Below are 26,812 nucleotides of genomic sequence, written 5' to 3' on the forward strand. Positions count from 1 at the left end.
GTTTGTAAAAATGCCCATTTCAATAAAAACAAGTTCTGTGAATTCTGAGAATCTAACTTTCTCCTTTAATCTGGGTAGCCCCACCCTCTAGCCAGAGACCCACACAACAGATGATGGGGGGTCACACCCGCCAGGAATCCCAGCGAGTGCCCCTAGTGACCGTACAACCCTTCAACAGACAGACAGACAACCAGGAGTCCACAGGACAGGAAGTTGTGTGTAACTGTGGGACAAGTGCTCTTCTACTCACAGTTAAAAAAGACGGTCCTAATCAAGGTAAGATCTGATTTGTGTGTTCTCTTTAGCTTGAAAAATATGGTTACTAGTGGTAGAGTTTCACAGGTTAGCATTGAATTTCAGAGAAACATGTATTTTAGATTCTTAATTGCAAAAACCACTTAAACCTTGTAATTAATCTGTGATAGGTTTTCCATTATGCCACTGTTTTTTAATTAAAATCATGAGAACTTTTTGCTTGTCAGAAGATAACGAAATATTAAAATAATCTACATCTACATGTACATTGTACATGTACCACAAGAATAAAAGACATATTTTTCTTCTGTATTTAATTATTCAATTCAATTCAATGGATTATTGACATTCCCATGTTGGCATACAGACAAAATGAAATCAAATGACAGACAAAAGAAAATTATAACATAAAGGCTACAGCATGCAAGACAGTTTTATACAATACGTCATAGTCCCTGGAACTGTTTTCTCTGCATAAAACATTTAGATACATAGACGTTTTGTAGTATTATAATCACATGGATTAAAAATATCTTTTATGGGATCAATACCACATTACAATTTATCATTGAAAATACCACAATAATGAAATCGAAGATTGTCATACACAGGACAGTAAAGCATGAAATGTTTTTCATTTTCGACTAATAATTTACAAGCAAAGCAAAAACGTTTTTCCTTTTGGATACTGTGGTTTCATCAATATTCGTTGAATACCAATTTTCATGGATTTCGTTATTAAGTTGATCCACGAAATTAAGTGTTCATTGAAGTGCAATTTCTATTAACATCTTGTATTGATAAGGTTATTGGCCACGAATTTATGTATCCTTGAAACTGTGAATTTCATTATATCCACGAAAATTGATACCCTTGAATATTAATGAAACCACAGTAATTGGTTTACAATATCTACCTGTTTCAATGAATAGTGAATGTGCACTTATTCTTAATCTTGTTAGCTGGAATCTTTCATGCTTTTTCAAGGAAAACTTAAAGTAATCTTGCAACTTGTACTCGTTAGTATTTAATATTTTACTGTAAAAAAAGAAGTTTTCCTGAGTTAGAGGATGAGATTTTGTTCAATTGCTCAAAGATCTTATCAACAAAAAATTTATTTAATTTAAAACTCAAATCCTTATGGGAAAATCTGAAGATGTTAAGTTTAGTTTTTGTTAGAGATTAAAAATCTTGTTTTGCCATGAAGTATAACTCTTTTTCGAAGCTAACTCTTTTTTAGAATTAAAGATCTGTTACAGCTACAACAGATTTTGACGTTCATAAATTTTCTAACAGGAAGGCAGTTCTACAAGTGTGGAGGTTCTGTATGTAATTTCTTCTTGTGGGCTGATGAATCCCAGAACAATACTCTGAACAACAGTAGAGGACCCCCAGGGGGAGGCGGGGGAGTCAACAGTAGAGGACCCTTGGGGGGAGGTGGGGGAGTGCGAGGAGGGGGAGGAGACAGGTGAGACATCACAGGTAAAAATCACAAGGTCACCATATTCACCTTCACTTACCTGGTATGATGATTGGTCTGTTTATTGCAGGTTTCAGAATCCTGGCCCAGAGGTAACCTGTAACTGTGGAGGCCCTGCTCGCCTGTAAGTGAACTGCCCTATAATGATTTTCCTTGACTTTCTTTGTGTGTTTGTATGACTTTAGAAAGTTGCTTTTAACTATAAGATGAATTTTAATGTGATAATGAATGAAACATTTATATAAAAAATCAAAAATCTCATGTACACTACATACAGTTTGATGGAATGAAACATACACATGTACATTATGGATTCCTTTTGAATTTGATTATCTGTTATTGTAGACTGAGAGTGACCAAAGAGGGTCCAAATAAGGACCGAGAGTTCTATTCCTGCTCCCTACCTAGAGGTCAAGGTTGTGATTTCTTTCAGTGGGCAGATGCTACAGGTATTGTGTGATCACTTAATATCTCAATTTACTGGTTTGAAACTGCCTAACGATGACTTACCTTTGCAACCAATGTCATGTACATGTAGATACAAGGTTAATCTCTTTCGTTTGAACATTACGAAAAATATCCTGCTCTCAAATAAAAGTTGGTCTAAATTTTATTGAAACTCAAGAAGCTATTAATTTTGATTAATATTTGTGAAAATTAGGGATGGGACGATCCACCGATGCACCGGTGCATTGCGGTATTTATTTTGACGATATTTGGATCGAAACATTTACCATTAATACAACGATACCTTACCGAACTTTTTTTATTTTTAAAAAAATATCCGAGCTTCATATATCGGCTATTTTTAGTCCGCGCGCCTAATATAAAGGTACAAAGATGGCGGAAAACCTCGTAAAGTTGTCAAAACTGTTAGGAAGCTAAATATGGAGTGTGGAAAACTTTTGGAGTACTTGTTTATGAAAAATAAGTGTACACGAGACTAAAGTAATTTGTAAATTGTGCAACGCTCATTGTGAATATAACAAAATAACTTTGGACATGCGGTAATACATCGGCAGGTTGAATAAATTTTAAACTTTTATTCATGTTTTCATTTAATTGCAATGTATCGTGATGTGTATCGTATCGCATCTCATGTATCGTGATATGTACCGAATCGGCTCAGTACAGTATCGTCCCAGCCCTAGTGAAAATAAAATGTCTGAATTTTTTCTTTTGAACATGCAAAACAGATGAAAATGGTGACAGAAGTTTTAGAGGAGGTGGTGGGGGAGGGTATGTATTTCATGGAAAATCAATCTGTATATTGTACCGATAACTGTGAAAAAGGTTTACTGTTTAAGATACATGGACATGTATTTTGATTCCTTGCTCAACTTTCTGCAACAATGCTAGGATTTTATACATGTACAAACTACTTACATGTATGTACACATAATTTATTGTTCTGGTATGTTGAATCTAACTCAGAAAAACCTTGTACATGTACATGTATATCAATGTATATGATAAAATTCTTACTTAGGACTTAAACATAGCATATATTCACCTCAGCATGCTTTTTTCAGACAACAAGGGATAACAAATAATGGAAATCAAGAGGTGATGTGCAACTGTGGAACCCAGGCAAAGTTGTGAGTGGATTTTGTAGTTGTGTTAAGAAAAACAATTAAAATAATTGAACTCCAGCTCTCTACAAGCTCACTATTAATGAATATTTAAGTATGTTTTGTGTGTTTGCAGGTTGACAGTGAATAAAGAAGGTCCCAACAAGGGGCGTACATTTTACGCCTGTGCCAATCCCAGAGATCAAAGCTGTAACTTCTTCCAGTGGGGGGATGTTACAAATGGTATAAGTTTTTCATTCAATTATTATTTTGTATTCATGTACTTTGTATACCATAAAAGTGGGGTTTTTTTTATACAAATGTAAATGGTGTCAGATATCCTTTTATTCATGGTTTTGAAAAAATTCAATACTTTTCAGACGAAAACCGAGGAGGAAACTTGAGTGGAGGAGGAGGGTAAGAACAGTGTTCAGCACCTTGTTGGTGTAGTCTTTGTGTTAGCATCATACAGTACATGTTTGCTAAATATTCTTTTTTTATAGAGTACCCTTTGTTTTGAGCAGGTATCAAGGAACTCATAGTGGTGGAGATTCTGACATCATGTGTAATTGTGGAAATCCAGCCAAAATGTAAGTTTGTTATCATGAGATGTAGAACTAAGGCCACATAAAATTAATTTTTAGATTCTCATCCTTACCCGCCCCTCTGAAAATGGGCCGCCCCGATGCATTTTATTTTATTTTGAAAAAAAAAATTTTGGTGAAAAAAATAGGGCTCGGTATACCAAAAATTCAAAACATTTTAATGGCTGCCTAAACGTGGATTACCGTTTAATTGATTGTTACCTTTATGATTGTTATCATAAGGATATAAATGTCAATGTGCATTAACAGTTAAGTTGAAAAAAAAATGGAATTAAAAGATTAAATTGGGTTTGTGTACTCATATTAGCATTAACAATTTAAAAGAATAGAGCAGTTGTTATTTCTAGAACATGAACGGTAAAAAAGGTGATTAAAAAAAATCACAAATAAAATCTGCCCACCCGCCCCATATTTTTTGCAAATCAGGATGAGATTCTAAATATTAATTTTATGTGGCCTAATGCACTTGTGTATTATTAATCATCAAATCAATTTTAACAATCTGTCTGCAGGTTGACAGTGAATAAAGAAGGTCCCAACAAGGGGCGTACATTTTACGCTTGTGCCAATCCCAGAGAACAAAGCTGCAACTTCTTCCAGTGGGCAGATGTTACAAATGGTATCAGTGCCTTCATTTCTTAATTAGTGTAAATTATATACTTTCATTCAGACTTTAACTATCAGTAAATCATTACTTTAAATCCTTGAACTGTGTATTTATACATGTCCTTTTCCAAATGTTAGTGCACTCTGAATTGATATATTACAGATGAGAACAGTGGAGGACAGTTTGGTGGGGGTGGCGGGGGAGGAGGGAGGTAGGTACACCTGTACAACATCATGTGTCACTGTCAGTCATGTGACTGTGTTATTCACATACACAATGTTATTGATATGGAGGGCATATTGGTGAGGGCATGGGAGGAGGGAGGTACACCTGTACAATGTCATGGGTCACTCTCGGAGTCATCTGTGTTATTCACATACACAATGTTATTGATCATGGAGGACAGATTGATGGGGTGGGGGAGGAGGGAGATACACCTGTACAATGTTACGGGGCACTCAGTATATCTATAGCCATATACATGTATCTCTGACATTTACATACACAATGTTATTTATTCTTCTAATAGCCAGATTTCATGTTTTTTACAATCATGTTTGTCCCTTATAAAGCTATATTTGCATATCCATTGTTCTTTCCCACAGTAAGTCCATTCGGAGGAACTGCAATTATTTTTCAATATTTTCCTAATCGCAATTGCTCTGTCTGTATACTATGACATCATAAAGGTGTGACCTCATATACTTTTCCATGACGTTATAGATTTAAACCACTGTACGATACATCATGTGTTTTCTCCAACTCCATAAAATTGATGTATTTAATGAAAACATGTCTTATAATAACATTTTAAAGGAATTACTGTTATAACATACCATCGATTCTGTTAACAAATCTAAGTGAATTAAAAAGATACATTACAGTCTGAATGTTTATTTTTGATGCAATAGCTAAATGTCAAGGTCTAGGCTAATACAGGGTATTTGCGAGTGATGAGATAGTCTTATTTTGATAAATTGATATTTCGGAGCAAAATATGGGTGTTTTCTGATGGTTTTTTGACAGGGAAACATCAAATGCATGCTTGCTCAAGTACCATGGTAATACCATGGTAATACATATTACCATTTTCTACATTGCATCCTGTATCAGCCCGAGACACCAATATTAGCCAGAGGAGAGAAGGCTGATATTGGTGTCTTGGGCTGATACAGGCTGCAATTTATGGAAAAGGGTATGAATTGTTCTCTATATATTGTCCTGTAACCCCTGTTGATGTATAAAATTAAAAACATTTATAGAATTTTGTGCAAGATTCATCTGTAAAGTATATTTTTAGCAGGTACCAAGGAACTCAAAGTGGTGGAGATTCAGATGTCATGTGCAATTGTGGCAATCCAGCCAAAATGTAAGTTTATCAAACTGAGATATACAGTACTGTAGAATGAATGCAAATGTGTGTTAGCGCTTCATGCATCATTAGATCGTTCATCTGCAGGTTAATGGTGAATAAAGAAGGTCCCAACAAGGGGCGTACATTTTACGCCTGTGCCAATCCCAGAGACCAAAGTTGTAAATTTTTCCAGTGGGCAGATGAAAGTTCTAGTGGAGGAAACACAAATACAGGTAATATACTTAAATATTTATACGGTAACTTATAAAACAGTTAAATGCATATTATATTTCTAAAGGAATATTTTAATAGATAATTAATTCTATCTCTTTACATTAAAGAGAGACTATATCTTAAATTGGAGGAAATATTATCTCATGAAGTAATAAATGAAAAAAGTGATTGCCATACAAATCGGCATGGACATGCAATTACAAAATCATTTTCAGCAACAGTTTACCCTTACAGGACCAGTAATCTTTTTCAAATGTAGATTACTTAGATAGTTTAAATGTCAGAGAATTGAGTTACCGGTGATCATTATTGTTGAGTACACCATTTCTATGTTCTCCTCTTACAGGAGTCAGCAAAAAGAGAACACTGTCCATGTTAGACAGCAGTGGTGTCACGCCCACCAAAAAGCGGGCAGCCAGGAAATGTGGGCTCTGTGGAGAGGAAGGTGATATATAAAGAGAATTTATCAAATGTTGACCACTCTACTGGAAACGTCCAGATATTAAAATATTTTCATCCTTGTCTTGCAGGTCACACAAAGCGAACTTGCCCACACAAATAACTGTTGTTTTATGAAGTGAGAAGTTGTCTGTGATATTTGAGACATTCTGTTAATTATAAAGTGTTGTTTGTTGTTTTATTATTTTCTTTTATTCAAGTTGTACACATACAAGTAATGCATTTATACAATAAAAAAGGAAATTTAACATGCTTACATTATACTTTTTCACTGAAGCAGAGATAGAAATAATGATTTCCCCCCATTTTAACGGTAATTTTAATCTCAACTTTAAGAAAAGAGAGTATGTATGATATAGCTTCCTTGATGTTAACTGTTCAGCCCATTTCTGTAAGCTACTGTTGATCGGATTTTTATTTTTTACCATCAGGCAAAGCGTCTCTATGCTTGTTCAATCTAAATTCAAGAGAAATAACTCTTGATAAAACTCTGTTGTTCACATTACCGATTCAATCAAGTTCCTCTCATCTCACAATGATTCAAATTTGAAAAGATAAAACCTTTCCATTGTTAAAAAATTTATTAAATATAAAATTAACAATACAATTTTAATAAATAGAGGTAAAAATTATTCTAAAAGATTCTATATACATGTACATCTATTTTACAAAATGATGTGTAACAGACGCACAGGATGACAAGATCAGATTCATACATCATAACAAATGTCCTCTCTCACACGACTGGCACTGGTGATGGAGTTTTACACAAACACATGGACACTGACTCCTATGAATATCTATGGTACAGGCTATTGTCTATGAATTCCTAGATTGTAGAGGTATTAAATTATTTCTTCCTTCCCACTTGACCTTTTAGTTGTTTTAATTCATTCTCATGGTAATGTGAAACAGCTGTAGCTTCTGCTAACTGTAAAATAAGATTCAGCTTCATTATCATGAAGTATCAACTTCTATATACGGTAGTTGTATTACCATCACAATTACCAGTAACTTTTTCATTATTCTTTTGTATAATCTCATTTTAATACATAAGTTTTGCTGCAAATATAGAGAGTAATGTAAAGCTTTGAATTTGCAATTTAAGGAAATGTAATTTTATTAAATCCATCCACTGAGAGTGAGAGCCAATGGTCCAAAAATAGAATAACTCCCTGTATCCAGTAATTTCAATATGGGGACAAGTTTGACCTACCATGTCTAGGAGGACATCAATTTTTAGTTTGAGTAGGTTGTTCTCCTCGGCCAGCAGCTGATTCTGTTTGCGAAGTTTCATCACCTCCTTGTGACTAGCTCCCCCAGCACCACTCTCTGCAATATCAAAAATATTTCTCAATAATCAAATGCATCAATATTGAATCTGTAAAAATCTTAGAAAGAATTCATCAAAAACAAACATTTTTGAAATTGTGAAAATATTTGTGATTTCAAAATTTTCATTTTTTTTTTACCTGCAACCCACATTCCATTTTCAAACTGAATCTCACTGCCCCCTAGTTTCAATTTGACTGGTCCCACATCAGGCCCGAATTCCTCCCTGGACTGGGAAGCATCTAGGTGTAGATTGGACAGAGAGTGTGCTCGCCTTGGGGGTGTCTTCTTGGGAGAAAACTTGTTTCCAAAGAGTGAAAGAGGCATGTCTGTTAACTGTTAATACAGAATAGAAAGAATTGGTTTAGTCCTTGTAATAAAGTGCAACACATTATTTAATCAATCTTTGGTGTATTTTTGTAATTGAGAAATTATTTTCCCCATCAAATTTTTACAATTCATGAATAGAAACAATCTTGGGAAAGAAAGATAACATTTGGTATATAATGAGGTAATAGTAAGTTTTTAGACTATTATTACCTTCATAATAGAATTGAATGACTTCTGTTTATCAAATATACACTTGTAAATTTATAGTGAATAATTTGTGTTTTGTTATGACTGCATTTCAAACACTGTACCTCACAAAAAGATTTGCAAGGTAAGTTTTGTTGTACTTTTTAAAAAAACTTCAGATCAGAAATCTATCTGCTGCATTTAGATTGTGCTTAAGTGAAATTGATCTCAACATTAACATCAAGACCTGATTCTTTTCCACAAAGCTGCACATGTGTCAAAGGTCATACAGTAAAGAAAGTAGAATGGATAGTTGGATACATATCATCAATATACTACGGTAGTTTTTTATTGCTCACATAAATGTTTAAACATGTATACTGGAGCATAAAATATTTTTTATTTTGTTTCTTTATCACTTTGATGCATTCATTTGGTATTAACCAGTGCTTTAATTTATTATTTTGAAACATATGTACCCTGGTGTAATTAATTCAATGTATGCTGTGCTAACCCCAGCGATCACACCGTAAAACATACTACTGGCAGAAGAAGGCCCTCAATTAAATCAGAATTATATGAAATGAAATCATTCCAAGAGAGATTTAAGCTTGTTCATGATTTAACGGCATCAAGGTGATCAGCTATGCCCATGAAAGTTGGTAATAAGTTGATTCTAGTTGGGTATTTTTGGACAGGAAGAAGTTGCCACAATTAATAGATTTACATGTACTATACCAATTTTCCTAACATACCAACTTTATTTCCTGGAAATTAAACCAATGAAGTGTGCCACTCACTGTGGATAGATCACCCTATGTGTTACCACCGTGCAAACATATCTGTAATGATGGTGACACCAAGTGATTGGTCCTTCTATTTGTCTGTTTGATTCATTCAAACTTGATAAAATTTGAATAAATAAAATTATAGAAGGACTTATCAATTAGAAAAAAAGGAGTTGTCAGTTTTAAAACAATTATTGTCAAGTTTGACACTTTGTGACACTAGTTGATGTAAATGAGTTTCAGTGTTGTCAATAAAAAATCTTTGAGACAATACCCATTGCACAGTCTTCTGCATTAGATCTAAACTCCATAAAATTGAGATAAAATTCAACTGTTCAAAGCAAACTACACGTGATATCAAAATTTAAGCATCCTAATCGGTAGTTTTTATTTAGTTTTCATATAACAAATCAGTTAATGGACTAGTTAACTGGCTACATACCTGTTTTAATTTTTTCTTTCTTTCCCAAAGTATATACCTGTCAGACCTGTGTGTTTATTTGTCTCTACCTGTTCAAGATACAGCGCCACCTGGAATGAACATGTTATTGTTAATTCGTTCTATGGAATATCGCCTTTCCTATCAATAATAGTTTCGATCGGTTGCTTTTTTCGCACATTTTGATTAATTGAATGTCTTTATATAAGAAAAACTTAAGAATATCATAAAATTATCGATACAGATTTAAGAGCTAATTTTTATACACATGTACGACATTCTTATGAACGAATGTCAAAACAAACAACGAACGATCATTCTTTAATGGCTTCAACATTTATTCTCTCAGGTAAAAAAAACTTATTTATGTCTCTCGTGGGTTGTTAATTTTATATATAATGCAATCACATATGTTTATTTTAACTCCATGTCATATAGCTAGACGATAACTAACAAATAAAACACCTTTTAAACATTTCAAGGTATAGAAAAGGTTTGCAGTTCCTGGTTCTGTACACCTGTTGTGTTTTTGGGTAGTTTTACTCATCATGATTCAAATACTAGTACTTTGTTTAAAAATTATTTTATAATTAGCAAATTATTTTTAACTTTAAGACATAAAATGAATTATAATAAAGTTATTTAGTTTTAAACAATTTATACAATTTTACTTTCTTGCAATTTTATTTCATTGTAATTTCAAATATTGTAAAAACATTCTATATGACAATAGCATACACCAGATCATGCACAACTTAAAAAAAAATCTATGAAGCTAACCTTAGGTAATATAGGATGTCTTTGATTTTTTCAAATCTAAGTCGATATCGTGAATTACAGTCAACTCATAACCAAACTGACTTGTACCCAAACAGACTTGTAATTAAATAATCTGAGTGAAAAATGACTTCAATTATATTATTATGCCTACCTTCAATAAGTGAGAAGAATTTACAAATTAATCCATTTTTTAAAGATAAAATTGCACATAAACAGAAATTGTCTATCAAATGTTGATATAGGAAACTCTTTGGCAAAGTTAAGGAGATGGCATTAAACTTTCTTTGAAAATATCCAAAATTCTATTCATCTATCTCATAACTTCTTAATTATTTGTAATTATATCAAAAGCTAACCTGAACAGCTTAACTTTTTATTAACAATCCAAGCATCATTGTTTACCACGGCAAAATGGATTATGAGTCTGTTTAGGTATGAGTCAGTTTGGATACGACTTCACTTGACTCCGATATTGTTTTTATCGATGATATAGTATTGATGTCAATTCGCCAATGTTAACAACTATACCTATTAATACATTGCACATTTGTATCTTGCATATCTATACTTTATGTTTAGATATCGTATTGATTTTGTCTCACCATTTTGATACATCATAAATACATATTAATCATTGACATTATTTTGCATTAATGTTGTCTTAACATGGCTTTGTTTTACAATGGTGTTGATGTCAATGATAAATGATATTGTATCAATATTGATTTTATTATGCTAAATACACAAAATACAAATAATCAGAAATGATATCGACATAAATATTGTCATTTTATGTATGACATTGTCACTATGAACCTTATAGTTTTAATTTAACCTATCAGAATCAGTATCAATGTTGATATATTGTACATGTATTGTCATTTTGTATATGATACTGTTGATATCAACGTCATATTTATAATGTAACTAATCAAGATCAGTATCAAAATTGATATTGTCCTGTTGTGTATGATACACTTAATTGTGTGTATTGAGGCAAGTTTGAGAATGATCACTTGTTTGTATTGTTTTAAATGATCAAATGACATAATTATCGCGTTGAACAGATAACTTTCAATATACAGTGGTCTAATGTAAATGGCTGTTATCATCAATTTACTTAAATAGATATGTATTTAATCAAGGAGTAAGGAATCATTTCTTGAGCATTATGAGGGGATCATTTATGGCTGGGGTGTGATCAAATCCAATAAAGCCTGAAAGGCTTTATGATAGATTTGATATGCTTCGACCATAATGATCCCCTCATAATATCAAAGTGTCCTCCAGTAGCGTAGTGGACAATTAATGCACTCGCTTCTCACCGCTGCGACCCGAGTTCAATCCCCTGATTGACAGCTGTTGTATGTAATAGGGTATGCGGTCGCTCGCATAGACATGTGGATTCTCTCTGGGTACTCCGGCTTCCTCCCACATTAATGACCCCATCACGCTAACATCCATGCCAATGAGAGATATAAAAAGTTTTTGAACATGTTTATTAATCATTGTAAAATAAATAAAGTCCTTAAATATTAAATAATATTCAAAGAATGATACCCTATTACTTATATGTAGATACCAGGTAATTTTCAGCAACTGTTCAATTATATTACCGGTATTGACAGATGTATATTATTTTCATTTCGTATTATTACCGGTATGCAAATCCCACTTGCCCCCTACCATACATCACTTAAATTTGTTATTGATGAAATGTATTGGATGTTACAAATTTGATTTAGTGTTATCACAGACATATATTTGACATCAATTAGTTTTTGAATAAGATAACATGGATTTGAGAATTTTCTTGATATATATATATATATTTTTAAACATAAACCAGTATATGAATGACATTTGGACAAAGATGAAGTTGATTTAGCTAAAACCTTACTATGTGTAATTCACACAAAGAGGACTTCTGATAAGTCTCAAATTCTGCTGTGAGCCCACATGTGTTTGGTTGAAACTCAAAGATAAAGTTACGACCAGGAAGTAAAGTTTGAGTTGTTATGAACCAGTTACCAGTGTACAGCTACTACAGGTAATACCTTACACGAGTTATTAGTGAACAAATCAATACATCTAAAGGATTCCGTGAATCAAGGTCTGTCTGTGAGATATCGGAGACAAATATCAAGCTGTGGTATATCTTGATGTACTGTATAAATCTTTTATTTGTCATTTTTGTGTTTAGATAACATTTGATACCCGCACATAAAGAGAAAGCATTGGATGCCTGATCATTATGTGTTGAGTGCCTATTGGTAATCTTTGGACATGGCTGGCTATGGAAACGGATATGGGCCCAGTGGGCAGGGTCAGGATATCCCCATGCAGGACAGGTCACACTGTAAGTATCCACCCTCATTACGGCCCTGAAATACATGTGAATTTCAGAGTCGCTGCCAAAAGGCACAGTAGTGTAAGGGCAAACCTAACTGTCCTAAAATTACTAGCTATACAAATCATGCATTTAATGTCTATAGGGCATAAGGGGGTTGAGGGTGTAAGGATAGAACAAATCAAATCATGGCATGACCGACCACACCTAATGTCCTTGTTATTGTGGGTAGACAAGAGTATAAAGCCAAATAATTGTTATTACTTGACACTTAACTATTGAAATGTTCTCAAGCTCTGCAATTTGATATGGCTCATTTTTTTTCAATAGCTGAAACTTGACTTGCTTCAGTTGATTTGGTTTTAGTGTGTTGTATATTGACAATTTGTATATTGACATGTAATAAAGATGTACATTTTTATATTTTTCATTGAGACTCTCTAATTGAACAGTGCTTCTTAGATATAATTGATAAGAAGTTCGTTATACTAATGAATGATGTAAGATAACCCCCAAACTTCTGTCATTTATGGGCTTGTATTTATCCATAAAATTTTGATAGTGTTTTTTTGTCACATTGATCACTTTTATTGCCCCTCCCCTCTGCTTTGTGTGCCATGCATATTCAACTTTTCAACATATTTTAACTTTTTCTTTATAACCAATAAAAGAAAATAGTTGGAGCATTAGAATTGAGAAATTCATGCTCTCTGCTTCCTTATCACCAAAGATTCTTGATAAAAACCTCCCTATTTTAAATGATTTTAAATTTTTTTGTACTAGCTTTAGGCACCTGACAAAAACAAATGAATGGGAGTAGGGTTTCTACCTTAAATTGTGAAATTTATGACTCATTTGTCAGGGGTTTTGGTGTAAGGGTGGTGCTGTATTAGTAATCATAACTTATTGTGTAAAAATATTCTGTATTCTTTTAACAAGTTTAATTTGTAAGGAAGTTTTCACAAATATTGTGAAATTCCTGGCCTTTTGGGGTACGTCATTTCGATAAATGGGTGGGCTGTTTATCATACTCTAAAAATGCACCAATTCTGAAAGATTCTATGCCAACATTAGTTTTCATCAATGAAATTTAAATATCATATTCTGTTGATCTTAACTTTCTCTAGGCTCAACTCAGGTAACAGCTTCAGACAATTGATATCTTAATTGCTTTAATTTGTTTGGGCTATTTAGGTTCATTTGTCATGTTTATGGTACAGTAAATGATTATGTGCTGGGCTGAATACAGGTCCAGGTTTAATTGGGTTTCCACATTTACTAAAATTCATCCATCTTTCATCAATCATCCAAACAGATCTGCTTTTTGTTTTGTTTTAGACACAGTGCGCTGTAAGTAAATTGATCTCATAAAAAACAGCACTATATCTGTAACATGTGAGCCATAAAAGGCTGTACTCAAATCTTAAAGATATACACTTCCTCTCTGTTCTCTCCTATGACAATCCTTACTTAGTTAAGTTGCATAAATTCTCTTACCAAGCTGAGCATGCGAAAACTCTGAAGGACCAAATGATAATTGCATCATTCACCAAATGTATATCAGTGTATCATCTCACCCTATTGACTACTGTAATACATACACACTCAGATTTATGAATAGTTTTAAGAAATTGCAATTTTTGAGTTTATTTGAAATATTTGTTTGATTAAGAGGGTTGTTCTTTCAGTTAACCCTGCGTATCGTGATGACAGTCTACAACGTGACAGGGTAGCGGTAGACATGGAGGGAATACGAATGGAAGAGCGTCGGGGATCAGATGGCTCTAGAGAATACTGTCCAGAGGGAAGCACGCGTAGGAGGTGGGCTGCCACTGCTGAACCCAGGGATACAGCTGACCTAATTAATGCCCTCCCCAGTCGACAACTTGGTGGGTTTTTCCAAAAATTTACTGTAATCATGCATAAACTACAGTTTGCATGATAAACAGGTTTCATAAAAGATATATGAATTTAATATACATTTCATTATAATTGACATTAAAGAACAAATTGCCAGTGGAGTGGCAGCCAAGGAGTCAATCAGAAGGAGGAAGAGCAGCCGGAGGTCGATTCATGGCACGCTGCGTGCAGCCCGGGGGAAAGACGCCAATGAAGTGGCCGACTCGTTCACTAGAAATGATGATTACATGGACGAGCTTGATGGAGAGGCCAGGACCACAGAGACCCTCAGAAGAATGGTCCTACCCATGCATGATAAACTCTCTATCAAGTAGGACTTTCTAATAGTAATATGTAAAAGAACATACATAAAATTGTTTATGATAATTAAAAGAGATACTGTAACTTGTATTCTTATTTTCCTGTCCCTCCTGTTCCTACATATTGTTCAGTTTAAAAGTTATTTATGTCAATATTCATCCTATTAGACATGCTTGAAAATTGTATTTTTTAATTTACAATTTGGCCAAGCCATTTGTTGAAATTGAAGTGAATAACTGTAAAAGATACATAAAAATGCAAAAAATCACTACAATTGTTCTGTATTTTATTAATCATTTTTTCGTTCTATTTGACTGTGATTTTCGCAGAAGAACCACGTCAGAAACCAGGAAACAAATGACCTTGAAGAGAGGTCAAACACACAAGAAAATTGGATGGTGGAAGAGGACAAAATACAGCATTGGAATAGTGAGTATAATAATGAGTTAGAAATCTAAGTATAAATAAGGAATTGTTTATGAATTAAGTGTAGCTTTTATTTTACTTTATGCACAATGGGTTGCAATTCATGAATTTTTTTTTATATTATTAAATATATTTATTTTCTGTAGTCTTGGATGCATTTCAAGCATCGAATGGCAGAGTTTGCCTACTCTCTGGAACTATGGAGAAGTCACATGAAAAAAATTGAGGGGCATTTTGGGACTGGGGTGACCTCTTACTTCCTCTTTTTGAAGTGGCTTTTCCTTCTGAACATTCCTGTGTTTACTCTGACCCTCGGCTTTGTTGTGGTGCCCCAGATTCTGTACAGATACAACATCAAGGTCCCCAGTGGATATGGATTCTCGGTCAATGAAACCTCTGTATCCTTTACTGGAGAGGAACTGCTTACAGGGGGAGTAAGTCTGATTCATTGAATTTCTTGCACAAAATTTAAAGTTAATGGACTTGCAGGATGACATAAAAGTTGACAGAAGAAACAACTAAAACATACCAAATTAAGAGTGGTAACAATGATTCATATATAAAATAAAACATTTACTTTTAATTTTTTCACATTTTAGAACTGGTTCAACAACACAGAGTTGTACTACGGATTTTACACGGACCAGGTTATTGAGATTCCAGTGAATTCTACAACGAGCTACAACATGAAGTATGCTTACCTGTTCACCTGTGGTGGTTACTACATCCTCTGCCTCATTACACTGGCCATCAGGTAAACACAAATAATACTCCGAACAGTTCTGGCTATGATAAAAGGTCATGGATTATCTCAGTATCTTGGCATATAGTGTAAAAGTGGTTATTTATGCTGGTGGTTAAGAGCGCATTTTCTCTAGTGTAACAATACTTGTGGGTATTAGATATGTGAATGTGTGATTTACCACTCTAAATTTTTTTACCGTACGCCTGGGGCTGCAATTTTAAGCTTACCGCATAACTAGATTAAATTTCCCCCATGCCTGAATAACCACTTTTACAGTATACGTTATATATAGAATATCACACTTTTGTTTTTATCTCGGCCCTGGTATCAGCCCGAGCGGTTGGTATCGGCCCAAGCCCGAAGGGCGCGGGCCGATACCATCCGAGGGCTGATACCAGGGACGAGATCAAAACAAAAGTGTGATGTTGTTTATATCATATATCTAAAATCAAAGACTTTAATTCAAATTTAAATTCCAAATAAGGAATATAATTTATCATGAAGAAGCTATAGATTTTTTTCGGATTTACAAAACTTGTTCGTTTTTATTTCTTTTTGTATGTGTTAAAACTGTAAAGAGTTGTCGGACTTTGTTGACAAACCATCGTCATTTAAAATACAGTAGAAGAGAGTCTGTCGTCTGAAATGAAGGACTATCTTCTAGAATTCAAAATTATCGCGAGATAAACTTCCCTCCTATGCAGCTTCGTTATGAGTCAAATTCTTTCACTGGGATTTCGTAAGTTTCCCGTCAGATTCCATTCATAAAGATCCATACTGTTATATAGAAAGTTATTGGAGAACGTTCATAAGCGCGTCCATTACTTTAACCCCTTAATTTTTACAGTCTAATCTCTGATTTTCTAAGATTAAGTCTCGTTCGATCCTTCTCTATATCCTCCATAATTTAAACGTTGATTGATATTAAATAAATCGTGCTATTGTTCTAAATACACAACCGTTGTGTAGGTTACCTCCCCTTACTTAGATACACATCACTCTTTGGCGCTATTTTTGAATTATTATTTTTCAATTTTCGGTAATACATCAAAATATTCAGACGTGTAAGGTGATAATTTGTATTATATATTCGTTATTCTATCGTTTTTTCACAAACTAGTCTTAATTTAAAGCAGAGATATATAGAAATTATCAATTTCAAATTTGAGGGCAATACACCCCCTTGACGACGGGCTGAGACAGAGAAATATCAGCCCCGAGGGCGATACAGCTCTAGCTTCCGGTTGCTGTCTCACCTAGTCCAAAACATGTGTATCAGGGCTGATACACTACTAGGTATATGATATACATTAATTACTCAAATTTATTATAAACTGTTTCTTTTTCAGTATTTCACAATCCTACAAAATGAACTACATTGAGGGTAGTGGGACCCACACATTTTATAATGTCAGCAGAGTTTTCTGTGGATGGGATTACAACATCACAGACAAAGCAGCAGCACGACTGAAGCACAAGAGCTTCTACAATGAGATGAAGGTAAGACCAACTCCGTGCCCAAACACACTTTAGGTACTTCTATGATGAGATAAAGGTAATACAAATTTCACATCAAAACACAGGAGCTTTTACAATGAAATAAAGACAAGGTGAGTTTTACACGCAAACACAAGAGCTTTTTCAGATTTCAGGTAATGTAAAGTTAAATACAAAATTCTCCAAATTGAATCACAAAATGTTTCTGCAATTAATAAAAGGTAAGACCAAAACACAAGGGTTTCTGCACTGAGATGATAGTAAACCAATTTTCTGCTTAGTTTCTGCTAGGAATAAACAGCAGACCTATGTCTCAACTGAATTCTAAATAATACACACAGTGATGTTTGTAGGAGTACTTGTCTGGGAGCAAGAAGAAGAGTCATAAAAAGAACATGGAGGAGCGGTGTAAGCTGTTATTCCTGCGAGTGTTAACCAACCTGCTGATCCTCGGCTCCATAGCCGGACTCTCCTATCTGGTATTCTGGATATCGGGCAGTGGCACCCTCAAGGTAATCTGTCTGTAGAAATATACAGATATAACAGAGCCTAACCCCACAGGTTTAGCAAGGTTAAACCTTTGGATTAATCTGGGACATTTTAAAAAATTACCACTAAAAATAATGTTTAGCAAGGTTGAACATTTAAAAGTTGTAGCAGGACCTAATGCTGTAGAATTAGCAAGGCTTAAATGAAAAGGTGTAGAAATGCCTAAATCTATAATTCTACAATGACCTTAATTTACAAATTAAGGAAGGACTAATTTTATGGTGTACATTTAATTTTAAATAGTTGTTGTAACAGTGAAGAATTGTGCAAATCTAGCAGGGTCCAAGCTAATTTTAGTTCTTTACAATTACTTTTGAATGGGTCTTTGGGGTGTAACTTTACGGATTAGCTTTTATGCATGGTAAATGATTTAGTATTTTTGCTAGATACATGTACTTTAATGATTACTAGTTGTTAAAATTCATTTGTTGATATTTTAGAAAATAAAATATTTTTACAGGTATACATGTTATTCATTGTTGTAGTGATTTTCTGTTTGTAACTGGGTTTCACGTTGGTTTATATGTTTCATGAATACTTTCAGATACTGAAAAAGGTACAAGTAAATACATGTACATGAATACAAATTCAAGAGAGCATGTCTAGCAGTTTATACTATCTGATTTCCAAATATTTGAATGATACATGTACATTATCTTTGTCACTTCATTCTATTAAGTGTACTAATTATGTAAAAAGCAGGTTTTAGATATTAAGAGTTTTCGTTTAAGTAAAACCTAATTTTAGGCATTACATAAACGTGTATACACTGTAAGCTGTAACAATAACAAAGGCACGATAGTTGATCCTATATAGGTACAATACATAAATGTTATGAGATACAGTAACATTCTGTATGCCTGTATTACAATGATTATGAGATACAGTAACATTCTGTATGCCTGTATTACAATGATCATGAGACACAGCAACATTCTGTATGCCTGTATTTCAATGCATGGCATGATCTTCAGAAATCTCTCAATTCTGATTTTTCCTTTGTTATTTCTTGCATTTAGGTATATGTACGTCATATTTGTAGTTTAATCAATTGAACATTTTTTAACTTGAGGTAGATGAACTTTTGTCTAGTATAATTTTGTATGCTTGAATCAAATTGTGTATAAGATGATTGTACCGCATATGGTACATGTATCGTTCTGTTGATGGAGTTGTATGGTACATTTCAGGGCTCAGTGTACATTCTCAGTGATCTGGCTCTCTCTCTATGTGTGTCCGCAATCTTCCTGGTCTTCCCACCCATATTCTCAAAGATTGCACAGTTTGAAAAATACGAGGAACCAAAGAATGAACTGTACATCAACATGATCAGGTAAACTTATTCAGAGGCCCACAATGTTCTTTGATCTTAATCATTAGAAAAGAAAAATTACCACCAAAAATTTGTAGAACAGTGAAAACAAGTGAATGTACAAAATAAGGTAGCATGTGATAGAGATTGATACTTTCTTTCCCAGAACCATGTTGTTGAAGACGTGTGTGCTGGGGATCCTGGTTTACTTCTGGTTCACAGACACAGCCAAAGATAAGTACTCTGTAAGTTTGACCGTCAGTTGTCCAGACAGCATGTGGAACTTTTCATTGTCAAATTGTTTCTTATTTATGGGGTATTGAATGGAATGTATCAGTTGCAATGGTATCCACACTGAAGTACCCCATACCTTTTACCTTGGCTTGATATATCAGAGTAAGTCTCTCTTTATGATTGACAGTGCTGGGAGACCGCAGTCGGTAGCGAGATTTACCGCCTTGTATTGGTGGATTTCTTTTTCATCCTTGGAGCTACATTTTTCCTTGAATTTCTACGCAGGTAATAATTAAATACTGAATATTTTACCTTAAACTTACACAATACATATACATGTAAAAATGAGAATTTTTGTTAATTTGTTCAACAAAGAAATTTATTTTAAGATTATCAGGAATGATGAGATATAATTTCTCTGTACTAGTAAATTTGGTTATAATTATAGGTTTGTTCCTCCTTCCCATGATAAACATAGAGCTACATGTACATTTATATTTACTGTAAGTCGTGATAAGTATTGGTTTTTTTCTCTGATTCCCAGAATATGTGGTCAGTATTGCTGCAATAAAGGCAATGAGGAGCAGGAGGGACAGGCCATGGGGCCAGAATTTGACATTGGCAGGAACACCCTGGATCTGATCTACTCCCAGGCCCTGTGCTGGTCAGTTATAAACACTATACATGTAAATCTACTCCCAGGCCCTGTGCTGGTCAGTTATAAACACTGTACATGTAAATCTACTCCCAGGCCCTGTGCTGGTCAGTTACATACACTGTACATGTAAATCTGATCCCAGGCCCTGTGCTGGTCAGTTATAAACACTGTACATGTAAATCTAATCCCAGGCCCTGTGCTGGTCAGTTACATACACTGTACATGTAAATCTAATCCCAGGCCCTGTGCTGGTCAGTTACATACACTGTACATGTAAATCTGATCCCAGGCCCTGTGCTGGTCAGTTACATACACTATACATGTAAATCTACTCCCAGGCCCTGTGCTGGTCAGTTACATACACTATACATGTAAATCTGATCCCAGGCCCTGTGCTGGTCAGTTACATACACTATACATGTAAATCTGATCCCAGGCCCTGTGCTGGTCAGTTACATACACTATACATGTAAATCTACTCCCAGGTCCTGTGCTGGTCAGTTACATACACTATACATGTAAATCTGATCCCAGGCCCTGTGCTGGTCAGTTACATACACTATACATGTAAATCTACTCCCAGGCCCTGTGCTGGTCAGTTACATACACTATACATGTAAATCTACTCCCAGGCCCTGTGCTGGTCTAAACATGTTAATCTCATATTACACTATACACAATCATGTGTTATGTCAGTAAGTCACCATTTATTTAGTACAGTGTTTTGCAGAAACGCTGTCTGTTGCACTTCCATGCATAATGTCAGAATAATACATCTACCGGTACATAATTTAACATAGATAAATGACCCAATGTCTAGTGTCATATCAATAGGTCAAAGTATTACCGTAGTTATAGATCTAACCTATTGTCCTATTCCGTAGGTTTTAATGGAAATATACTTTTGTTTTATTGTGATCCATTTTATTCATAAACTGATCAAATCTGTATTTCAGGCTTGGCACCTTTTATTCTCCACTTTTATCTCTGGTCATGATGGTCAAGTTATTCATTATCTTCTATGTCAAAATGGTATGTATTATTTATCAGGTTCATTTACTGTAAACCAACTTGTGAGAACTTTATTTTTACCATTAACCAGTGCTTCATGACAGAACCTAGTACACGTAGTCTAAAAAGGACTTGTTCACTGCAAAAAAAATATTCCCAATAAGGTTTTTATATGCAGATTTTGTAAAATTATCTCACATGCAAAATTAAATTTGTTTTCAGTATCTCAAATAATTATTCATTAATTCAAATTTTTAGATTTTGAATTTTCTACAAATTTTGAACACCATTTTTGAACTATTTGTAGGTCAGTGTTCTACAAAATTGCCAGCCCTCACTGCGGCCTTGGAGAGCTGCCAAGTCCCACACCATATTCATGGGCTTCCTCTTCTTCTTCTTCCTAATGGCGATGGTAGCTGTGGCTGTAGGGGTCATCATGTAAGACAACCATGAAAATACTGCTGGAAAATCGCAGAACTCTTACTGTTAACGTATTACATTTGGCTATGTATTTTATTTGATTTGATTTGAACATATTTTATTATGTAAATATATTACATAAATGGATTAGGCAGCAGGTAGTGCCTAGGTAACCCTTCTCCATAATTCTTGTGTATTGTATTTAGTGTTTTGGGCAGAATACAACTTCTGCTGAATCAAGTACATTGCTAAATGCCATGGATATATGTATAAGAATACTGGTAGTAACATTCAGGAATAGGCTTATTTAGATCCACGCCAACTTGTACTTGTACAAAAAGTATTTTCCGCCAAATATTGTACATGCCAAATGTAATACTTTTACAGTAACTATTTTCGTAAATTAAAGAAGAAGAAAAAAATGAGGTACATATACACATATATGTAGTACAGAATACAGTGAATTGTATACTAGAAATTGATGAATGAGCTTTATTTGACTTGTTAGAATCGAGCCGAGTAAAGTGTGTGGTCCATTCCGAGGGGAAGAGAAGGCCTACTCTATAGTAACAAACCTGATTGACAGCTGGAAAGGAGACCTGAAAGTTCTTCATGACATCATCAACTTTATCTCCAGTCCAGGAAGTATTGCCAGTATTCTGGTTGCCCTATGGTAAGTCTGTATTCAGCTTCCCCACCCCCCACCACTTCAGGTCTGGTAAATTAAGTATATATAACCTCCATCTCTACCTCTCCTTTTGATTTTGTTGGAAGTCTTTATCCCCCGTTTTATGCTCTTGATAGATAATCAGATTCATGGTCTAGGCTGTTCTTCATCATTCATACTGGACCTTTTGAAAAAAAAATCCTATAGATGAAAAACTACTACACTCTACCTTATTAATAAAATAATTGTAGGGTTAATTGTATGGATTTTTGTGACTAGATCAGCACTGACTGACATTTGTGTCTTTACTTTCAGTGTTGGGACATACTACATGAGGATTGTGATGATTGGCCATAAAGAGATGGTGACTCTACTGAGACAACAGTTACATATGGTCAGTAATACCACTTACTAGTATAAATAAACCAAAATGAATGTCACTTAAATGACAAATTCCCGAGTCTGCTACAATGGCATAGGCTTTCAGTCATGATTAATTGCACTTATTCAATCCATAGCGTAGATGTAGGATTTCAGTTAGAGGTTTTCATGTCTTTCTTATTGTATCTTTGTTTTGGTTTGGGCCCACCACAGGAAGGGCGGGATAAAGCCTACCTACTCCGAATGTTACAAGATGTCAGTCAGAAGAAGAAGGAGAAGCTGGGACCTTCCAATGTCAACAGGCTGCTGTCTCCGACCTCCAACTCCACCCTAGAGGCCGGCCAGAGGACAGCTGGTAGGTTAATTCTGTACAGTAATTGCTCCTCTACGGCGAATTGTTTTGTGGATTACACAAGATGATTTCAACATCAGATCTATATTTTTTTTTGTTAATTTAGCACAGTAATTGTTCTTCTTTGGTGAATTGTTTTGAGGACTACACAAGATGATTAATACACCAGATCCACAATTTTTGCCCCTTTTAATTTCAATTTTTTTATTTTGCACTGTGGTGTCTGATATTTCTTTTAAAGTGTTTCCTTTTCAGAGCACAGAATGTTTAGGAACACTTCCATTATTGAATTGCATTCAATAGTTATTTAATTGGGGCATAATTCAGCAAGATGCTCAGTATTTGAAGTCTGAATTTTATTACTGGTACTCAATGAATATGAACAATCTATATACTCTATGATAAACAATTGTATGGTTCTAGTATTGTATCTTGCAATAGATGAAGGTTGGAATTGAAAATCTACTAGTATGTACATTTGTGCATTTAAAATCCCAGTATGGTACATTCATTAGACCATAGAGAACTTGACCAGTCATCAGTGAATCCCATTCTCTGTATCGTAAATAATATCCATATAATCTTGGTTTTTTACCAGCTGGATTTGCCCTGAATTATCCAGGAACTGTCCCAGACATCAATATTTCAGACTTCTCTACCTAAGTTATACCCCTCTCAGTATGTTGATTGTTTTATGGTGTGCTGGCAAATATTAAGGAGTATGGTGACCGAATGTATGTGGCTATGTGCATGCTTTTGGCTTGTTATGGCTTATGTTATCACATGTGTATGGAATTATATGTAGTTACACAAGGCAATGGTAGGCATATGAGAGAGAGAGAGAGAGAGAGAGAGAGAGAGAGAGAGAGGGAGAATAACATTTATTGTTATACTTTCATGTTAAATACTGAAATCTGATTGGTTAAGACGCAGTTAATAATATTTACTATTACCCTCAGCGTTAGCAACGCACTTGGCAACGGGTAACATTAAAAAATGTTACATGCGCGAAAATTATGCGCGTACGGTTTGCTGTAGAATTCACGTTATTCCTATATAAAAGCAGTAAAATTTTCTTAAAAATTTTAAAAAAGACATTCAGTATAACAAAATAAATAGTGCCTGTTTGGGAGGATAACAGTTGAAATTGACACCCCTCGAAAACCATTGTCAACCTCCGCTTCGCGTCGGTTGACAATGGTTTTCTCGGGGTGTCAATTTCAACTGTTACCCTCCCAAACAGGCACTATTTATATAATATACTAGGGTAATGTTAACTCCAGTGTAAACTAACTTTGATGTTTGATTTTAACAGCGGAGAGGAAGCGAGCCACAGTAGCCTAGTTTAGAGGTTTTTCTGTTCCCTATGTTTGCCATTGTATTGTCTTGTTGCTTGTCATACACACACAAGTCCTGGACATTTTTCTGCCTTGTACTTTCTCTCAATCACTACATATATAGCCACGTTCAAAAAGATGTTTTAATGATTCTTTTAAAAGCTGAAAAACTGCTCACTTAATATTGTTTCATTTTCTGTTCTCTGTACAAATGAACATTCACAGGGCAAACTTCTACCCTATCTACCGTAAAGATCTAATATTATAAGATAAGGATTTCTGTACAAACTGTTGAAGCATGGCATTTCCAAGGCCAGTGAGAATCCTCACTTTGACTACAGTGTATGAAGCACAGCTATATAGCCTACAATAATGGGAGTCCAAGCTTGTGGACTGTGCATGATATATGAATGTAAAATGCATGATATTTGTTCAAAGTTATGTGCATGAGAATAATTGTTATACATTTATTGATTTGTATTTCAAGAATGCAATTTTAAAACTTGAATTTATTTCATGTTCAAGAGTTCAATAATTTTTATCGATGGAAAACTTAAGTCTTACTTCGTTATCATTTTCATGGCAAACAAGAAAATCATGATCACCATTCAGTACATCTAATTTATTTAAAAGCAAACAGAACTGATTCTGTTCTTTGTTCCTTAGCTTGAATCATATATTAAATATTGATAGTGGATTTTACAGTATATGATAGATAACTATGTATGATGAAGCATTGATTGACTCTGTTTCATTGGTGTAGGTCGCCGTGTGTTTGCAAGGACTGCCGCAGACACAGTGGCCTCTATGGCGCCCGGCAACACCAGAATGAGGAATCTGAATGGTGTGTTACGCTGAGCACGAGTTCATCTGGCACAGACACAAAGGTTTCAGAAATCCAGCGATCGGCATTCTCATATGAACCATTGGTTGATTGTTTTAGGTTTTGTTATTCTTTGATTACAATTTTGTATGGGTAAATCATTGGGTCCAAGTTTTACAGATTTACATGTATATATACATGTACCTAGGTAGTCAATTTTGATTTATACTCTGAATATATTCTGTGATAGTTTTCTTAATAAGTCTTACCAAGGCAAAACTACATGTCTTAGGGCATTGCTTTCCTGTCCTAATTAAAGTGTTTCACCTGTACCAAACCTATCTTTACTTAAGACAAATAATGAATTAAGGAATAAGAACAATATCGTTTGTATATTGAGAGATGATCGATACAGTGACTTGTATTATTCCTTGTTTTCTGTACAAGAGCCAACATGTTACATGATGCATAATAAACTTAATGATTACCAGTATTCTGGTATGCTTTCAATGTTGTATCATACAATTAAATCTCATTTTTCTTGTGTATTGTTATACCCACTTCATATGAAAGACTTTGACCAAATCTACAAACCTCAGAAGGATTTTGTGGTGCATTATTTATTGCTATTCAGATTAAATTGTGTTCTTTAACACAGTGCAATGGTTTACATAACATATGATTGCTGCTATATGTTTTTCGTTGAAACATAATTCATTTAAATTCGTCTTGCTTGTTTGATTATGAATATATAGCTTTCACTGAGCAGTGGGAGTTTCATAAGAAATGAATTTGTATTAATTAATTCTATAAATTACCGGTAATTCATGTTAGGTTATGTAATACATGATAGGTATTTATATCAACTCTATTGCCATTTTGTTCATTAACATGCTTGTTAGAGTCAAATATTTGTTTATGATCAGAGAAAAGTATTGTCATTAAACTCTATCTCAAAAAAAAAAAAAAATCCCACAAAACAAAACATTTTCTGCATTCAAAAGCATTAACCAATTCTACTTTAAATGAATTCTGTTGTAACAAGAATTATTATTATTGGAAAGTTGTAAACAATTCTTATACATGCATGTATTGTTTTCAGATATACAAATATATAACTTTATGTATTGTTTTAAATAAACAGAGAAACATTGCTCTCATACTTAATATTTACTGTGACACAAAGAGTACAGTTATAGTTTTCGTGTTTGATGTTCATTGTGGAGTCAGGGATTGAACTTGACCATCTTGCTACTACATGTATGTCCATTATCTTGTATAGTATGGATCAAAGACAACTTTGTATTGATGCTATGGAGATGTTCATTTGTGTACCAGGTTTTTATTGAGTTGGGGTGGTGGACGCGATTTTAAAGTGTGCCATTGATGGCTCCAGTACTTTTACGACAC

General features: G+C 34.3%; 2 protein-coding genes across 3 annotated transcripts in view; one reads left to right on the plus strand and one right to left on the minus strand.

Annotated features, from left to right (window-relative positions):
• The window catches only part of LOC128167690 (uncharacterized), a 40,362-nt gene extending 13,806 nt beyond the window's left edge, over positions 1-26,556 (plus strand). Inside the window, 31 exon segments of the mRNA XM_052833551.1 lie at positions 79-276; positions 1,552-1,723; positions 1,806-1,859; positions 2,081-2,184; positions 2,932-2,974; positions 3,268-3,333; positions 3,443-3,549; positions 3,687-3,723; positions 3,831-3,896; positions 4,424-4,530; positions 4,681-4,729; positions 5,822-5,887; positions 5,978-6,129; positions 6,366-6,551; positions 14,459-14,659; positions 14,775-15,000; positions 15,320-15,419; positions 15,563-15,850; positions 16,016-16,170; positions 17,511-17,661; positions 18,012-18,170; positions 19,398-19,540; positions 19,686-19,764; positions 19,941-20,038; positions 20,298-20,417; positions 21,368-21,443; positions 21,730-21,860; positions 22,351-22,515; positions 22,825-22,903; positions 23,104-23,245; positions 25,343-26,556. Of these exon segments, the coding sequence (XP_052689511.1) occupies positions 79-276; positions 1,552-1,723; positions 1,806-1,859; positions 2,081-2,184; positions 2,932-2,974; positions 3,268-3,333; positions 3,443-3,549; positions 3,687-3,723; positions 3,831-3,896; positions 4,424-4,530; positions 4,681-4,729; positions 5,822-5,887; positions 5,978-6,129; positions 6,366-6,551; positions 14,459-14,659; positions 14,775-15,000; positions 15,320-15,419; positions 15,563-15,850; positions 16,016-16,170; positions 17,511-17,661; positions 18,012-18,170; positions 19,398-19,540; positions 19,686-19,764; positions 19,941-20,038; positions 20,298-20,417; positions 21,368-21,443; positions 21,730-21,860; positions 22,351-22,515; positions 22,825-22,903; positions 23,104-23,245; positions 25,343-25,437 (3,815 nt within the window). The 3' untranslated portion in view covers positions 25,438-26,556.
• LOC128167689 (protein chibby homolog 1-like) lies at positions 7,128-9,732 on the minus strand. 2 transcript variants are annotated; one of them, XM_052833550.1, is made up of 4 exons: positions 9,644-9,732; positions 8,038-8,233; positions 7,782-7,897; positions 7,128-7,496 (listed from the first exon to the last, which is right to left on the minus strand). In XM_052833550.1, the coding sequence occupies exons 2-4, from the start codon at positions 8,222-8,224 to the stop codon at positions 7,416-7,418; spliced, it is 384 nt and encodes a 127-aa protein (XP_052689510.1). In that variant the 5' UTR covers positions 8,225-8,233; positions 9,644-9,732; the 3' UTR covers positions 7,128-7,415. The 2 variants fall into 2 exon arrangements, with proteins under 2 accessions (XP_052689510.1, XP_052689509.1); XM_052833549.1 differs by lacking the exon at positions 9,644-9,732 and adding an exon at positions 9,476-9,497.
• Positions 26,557-26,812: the final 256 nt, after the last annotated feature.

This window comes from Crassostrea angulata, chromosome 10 (genome assembly GCF_025612915.1).
Source record: "Crassostrea angulata isolate pt1a10 chromosome 10, ASM2561291v2, whole genome shotgun sequence".
Taxonomy (NCBI): Eukaryota; Metazoa; Mollusca; class Bivalvia; order Ostreida; family Ostreidae; genus Magallana; species Magallana angulata.

What these genes read in the sequence shown, in the direction of transcription:
- LOC128167689 (XM_052833549.1), bottom strand. Translation starts at nt 9,496, where the DNA reads ATGCAGAAGACTGTGCAATGG. An exon ending in AAATGGAATGTGGGTTGCAG is followed by an intron (nt 7,898 to 8,037) that starts GTAAAAAAAAAA and finishes TTGATATTGCAG; the next exon opens with AGAGTGGTGCTGGGGGAGCT. An exon ending in TTGATGTCCTCCTAGACATG is followed by an intron (nt 7,497 to 7,781) that starts GTAGGTCAAACT and finishes CTTATTTTACAG; the next exon opens with TTAGCAGAAGCTACAGCTGT.